This window comes from Rhinopithecus roxellana, chromosome 10, assembly GCF_007565055.1.
Source record: "Rhinopithecus roxellana isolate Shanxi Qingling chromosome 10, ASM756505v1, whole genome shotgun sequence".
NCBI lineage: Eukaryota > Metazoa > Chordata > Mammalia > Primates > Cercopithecidae > Rhinopithecus > Rhinopithecus roxellana.
The window spans coordinates 122,169,783-122,175,162 of record NC_044558.1 but is presented as its reverse complement, the minus strand read 5'-3'; the positions used below and the strand labels follow the sequence as shown (position 1 = coordinate 122,175,162).

At 35.5% G+C, this 5,380-nt stretch overlaps 1 protein-coding gene across 1 annotated transcript; it reads right to left on the bottom strand.

Annotated features, from left to right (window-relative positions):
• Window positions 1–1,260: 1,260 nt before the first annotated feature.
• Window positions 1,261–3,116, bottom strand: TAS2R14 (taste 2 receptor member 14). Its single transcript, XM_010359438.2, has one exon. It carries the CDS (start codon window positions 3,064–3,066, stop codon window positions 2,107–2,109), a length of 960 nt encoding a protein of 319 aa, XP_010357740.1. The 5' UTR covers window positions 3,067–3,116; the 3' UTR covers window positions 1,261–2,106.
• Between the last annotated feature and the right edge of the window lie 2,264 nt (window positions 3,117–5,380).

Sequence of the window (5,380 nt, the reverse complement as noted above, 5' to 3'; positions counted from 1 at the left end):
TTCTTCCATTAAAAACTTACTATTGGGGAAGACAAACCAGTAAGGTGGATAAGACAACAAGAATTCCTACATATTTTATTCCAGCAAACATAAGGCCCAGGCTAAGATAAAAAAATAAGAATAGGAAATAATATTTGATTCTTCTAAAGTTGCAAAGAGGTTTTTAAGAATGCATATTTGCGTGCAGTTTTCCTCCTGAATTGTTTCTAATATGCCACTTGAGGTATACTTGACATGAAATAAGTTGTACAGATATAAAGTGTAAAATTTCATAAGTGTCTCACCATGTGATACTCATCACGTGTGAAACCTTCACCATAATCAGGTAACAAACGTATATATTACCCCCAAAAGTTTCCTTTATGTTCCTGTGTTATTCCGCCAACTTACCACTGCCCATTCTTTATCAAACCTCCAGTTACCAGGCAACCATGGATCTGCTTTCTGTCGCTATAGATTAATTTCCATATTCTAGAATGGTGTATAAATGGAATCATACATCATTGTGTCTTCTCTGTGCCCACAGATGCCTGTTTCTTCATATCCTCATAAAGACACCTGTCCTATTGTATTAGGGCCTCACTGTATGGCCTAATTTAACCTTAACTACCTACTTAAAAGTCCTACATCCAAATATAGTCACGCTGAGATGTGGGCTTCAACACATGGATTTTGGAGACAAACAAGTCAGTCCATAGCACTCTTTCTGAAGCAGATTGGTTAGTAGCATTTTCAGTAGAGAGGTATGCTTAGTAAACAGCCCTCGTCTTTTTTTAAGGGGAGAGGGGAATGTTATTATTTAATTCAAATCCCAGAACAAATTTTTAGCAAAGAATTCAGGATTATAGTTACATTTCTTAGCCCTTGAAAAAATGAATCAATTATCTTCTGGCATACAATTCTTTGACACAATTTTTCATGTTATTCAAACTGGGATTATTTTCCCCTTTTGGAGATTACCTCTCATTACCTTGCAGCTACTTTCTGAATTCCAATTTGCCTCTAAGGTTGTAATTTTCTCTCTCTCTCTGTCTCTCTCTCTCTCTCTCTCTCTCTCTCTCTCTCTCTCTCTCTCTCTCTCTCTCTGTGTGTGTATGTGTGTGTGTGTGTGTGTATGAATACATATATTGTATTTTGTTAAATCTAGAATGCATAGACTAGAAGACATATCATTGTTTTGTGTACCACCATTAACAAGTATTATTTTAATTGGTCAGAGGAGAGTGAAAGTATGATCATCTTAATAAACAGCAAAAATAATTGATAGTTTTTAACAGAGATTTTATTATACTACTACACACAGGAATGTAGGAAACAAATATTCTCCCTGAAGATTATTTTTAAAAGAATTTATCTCAAAGCTAGAGTCAGTATTATATTTAGTGTTAAAACACTAGAAAACACTCCATTTGCAAAGACAGCAGTTACGATCACAATTACTTAACACTTTGAATGTTCAAACCACTTCATTATACAACTGATCCCAAAAAAAAGAATTACAAGTAGTGAAATGGAAAAGTAAAATAATCATTATAAATCACTATATGCAGATGATATAATTTTCTATCTGCAAAGACAAGAGAATGAGCAAAGCAAATGTGATCATTTAGTAAGGCAGCTGACTTCTAATTCAACAAACAAAGCAAATTACTTTTTTGCATACATGTTAATCAGGTACTAAATATTATACAAAAACTAAAAATATTTAATATAGGTACTAAACTTCCATATTCTTTTATGTACTTTATCTACCAGACTGAGATGTAAGGCTAAGCAGTCTATTTTTTAGTAACTGTGTCACATACATACATACACATGTATCTCATACATTATAAGTTTCTCATTTAAAAATCTCAAAAAAGTTAATGATTGATACAAAATCTATATTATCTGCTTGTATAAGAACTCTTTATAGTATTCACATTCTTCTCTGTATGGTAATATACATACTTTCATATAGCCTAATTTGTGATATGTTTGGATGGTGTTGATTCCAAACACACCTTTGTAAAATTCACAAAGTTATACACAATGAAAGAATCTTGAGGAAGTATAAATTTATATAACATACAAGAATTTCTTATGAATTATTTTTCTCTAACATATTCAAGATGATTCCCTAAATTCTCTGTGACCTGAGGGCTCCCCATCTTTAAACCTGTACCTCAGCCACCATAGCACTGACAGAGAGGCCTGTCTCAGCTTCTTGTTTCCAAGAATCAGAAAACATGAGTGACCTGAAGGATAAGCCATTCCCATCATCTCAGAAAGAATAATAATTAGATTTTCCTCCAACCGTTCAGAGATCCAAACTGACATGAAAAAAGTCAGAAAGAAAATGGAATAGAGTAGGAGGAAAGTGATCACAGTTTTCATAACTCCACTGTGGGCCTCGGTGCTGGCGTCTCTGGATCCTTTGACAGTGTGCTGCATCTTCTTGTGATGTTTCCACAGGGAGAAGGTGAGCAGAAGAAAAGTTGCCAGGGACAAAATAAAGGGAATTAAAATGAACACAGTGCTGGTTAATGCAATAACACTGGAAAATCGTGTAAAGTTACATGAAGCAGAACTGCAAGTCATGTTTCCTCTGTATCCATTGATACTGGCATTTATATGAATGTTTATCAGTAAAATATTTAAAAACAAGAGGACCAAAGTCACAAGAAGCAGCACTAAAACCACCTTTTTAACTCTCCACTTTAGGTAGAGAAAAATAGAGTTAGAAAAATTGGCTATCTTGAGAAAATAAAAAGTACCTAGACTTGCAGCTAACCAGACACTAAAATGATTGGTCACTGTCCAGATATTAGTAAGCATTCTTAACATTTTTTCAGTGGCAAATAAAGCTGGGAAAAACACAGATACACACCAGCTTCCAAATATTAACCAAACCAGACTAATTCTAGAGATTGCCAAAGCAATGAGAATCTGATCAACTAAAGAGATCGTTCTTCTTTTGACCCAGTCAATACAGTTCACCAGAACTATGAAACTATTTCCTGCATTTCCAATGATAAATTCCACAATTAAAATGAATGTAAATATGCTCTTTATGACACCATCCATTGCCTGTAAGAGAATGCCCCAATGTCTAATATCACTGCTGAAGACTTCTTAATGCATTCATCTAAAATGCTATGTATATCTGATTCTTGAAAATTCAATAATATATTCCCTTTAAAAAGGGAATGTTAAACCAGCAAACATCCAGATTTGCTAATGGCTGGGTTTAAAGCTCTCGTCATAAAAATCTCTGTATTTCCCAAGACAACTCAGCTGAGCTTCATCCAGATGCCGTGTGCCTTACACACAGTAGGCTGAAGTCTTTTGTAGCTGGTGAGAAAGGAAACACTGAATTCTCATTTGCAAACATGCAAATAAAGACATACTTATTTTCATTGGTTTGTGGTTTTTTTTTTTTTTTTTTTTTGTCTTATCTACGTACTTCAGTCTGTCAAATTGAGTTCTGCGGAAGTATCTTTACAAAAATTGGTATATGAAACTTTCTAAGCACTGAGGATTTTTACATCAGAGTTTGGGTGGATAAAAATGGGGAGATGATGGTTAAAGTGTACAGAGCCTCAATTAGACCAAAGGAATAAGTTTTGTTTTGCTTTTTTGAGATCTATTGAACAGCATTGTGAGTATGGTTAATATTAGTGTATTGTACATTACAAAATTGCTGAAAAAGTAACTTTCAAATGTTTTGTCACCATAAAAAAAAGTTACCTGACACTTGTTATGTTAATATATTATCATTTGAATATGTTAACTAGTTTTATTTAATTATTCCACATAGTATTCATAAATCATAACAACACCTGATACCTCATAAATGTATGCAAGTAAAATATGTCAATTTACTATAAAAATAAAGAAAGAAAAATCAGATGGCTTTTTAAAGTTAAGTCTGTAAAGAGACTTATTCATAGTCATCCAAAGCTCCTCCTACAAAGTGGCAGAGTTTTCTAATAATCTTGTTGAAGATATTATTCCTAGAATGCTGGGTACCAAGAATAATACTTTTCTATTATTTTACTTTTTACAAGTACATGAACACCAAACATGTGCGCACACATGCGCGCGTGCGTGCACACACACACACACACACATTTATTTGGGATCTAAATCTTTTTCTCTCTTCACTTTAATAATTCAGGCTTTTTATTTTCAGCATTTCTTATGCATCTAGTTCATGTTTAGTACTGTGATAGTTTTGGTTTTTTTTTTTTTTTTTTTTTTTTTTTTTTTGAGACGGAGTCTCGCTCTGTCCCCCAGGCTGGAGTGCAGTGGCCAGATCTCAGCTCACTGCAAGCTCCGCCTCCCGGGTGTACGCCATTCTCCTGCCTCAGCCTCCCAAGCAGCTGGGACTACAGGCGCCCGCCACCTCGCCCGGCTAGTTTTGTTTTTTTTTTTTTTTTTTTTTTGTATTTTTTAGTAGAGACGTTTTTCACCGTGTTAGCCAGGATGATCTCGATCTCCTGACCTCGTGATCCGCCCGTCTCGGCCTCCCAAAGTGCTAGGATTACAGGCTTGAGCCACCGCGCCCGGCAGTACTGTGATAGTTTTAAACACATTTAAAAAGACTTGCAAGTTTATATTAAATAGTATTAAACGTAAATATTCTGGAGACTTTGGAAATATTTTTTCTGTACATGTGGGAAGGGGTGGAAATCTGCCTGTTGTCTCATAAAGCAGTCACTGTGTTTGAATGAGTTCACCCACATAGCAAGAATCCTTATTCTGTGCCTCTCCCCTGCCCAGTAGGGCACATTGCTTCATCAGCACCTAATACCTTCAGATTTTTTTCACATGTACTCACTCTCCCAGCAAGCTTGCTCCATGATCCTCACTACAGGGACCAATGTAGATAAAGGATGACATACTGTCTAGCCAAGATGGAGAAATCAGCAACCTGATACAGTCATTCTTCTTCAATAGCTAGAAAAGTAAAATGAGCAAAGCACCAATGAAACAAATTCAGCAACAGCTACCGAAGTAGAAAAATATGCCTCATAAACGTCAAAGATGACAGAGAAAGAAGTAAGGTGTTCCACTGTGAAGAACTGATCCCTCACCTTCAGTCCCCTGAAGCAATGCTGAGCAAAAATAAAATAAAATAAAACCAAAATATCTTGAAAACTACTGTGTATTTAGTCAAGAGCGCTATTGAAAAGGCAAACTCAGCTATCATGGACAAATATAAAGGAAAAATCCCAAGGCTAGAAGTACAAACATACTATCCATGTAGAGATAAGAAGGTTACCCTAGCCTTGCCATATCCAGGTAATAAAGATGAGGTTGGGAAAAAAGACAAAGAGAAAGACAAACTACCATGGTGGGTGGGGGTTGTGTGGTGGGTTCTGTTGAGACTTCATGG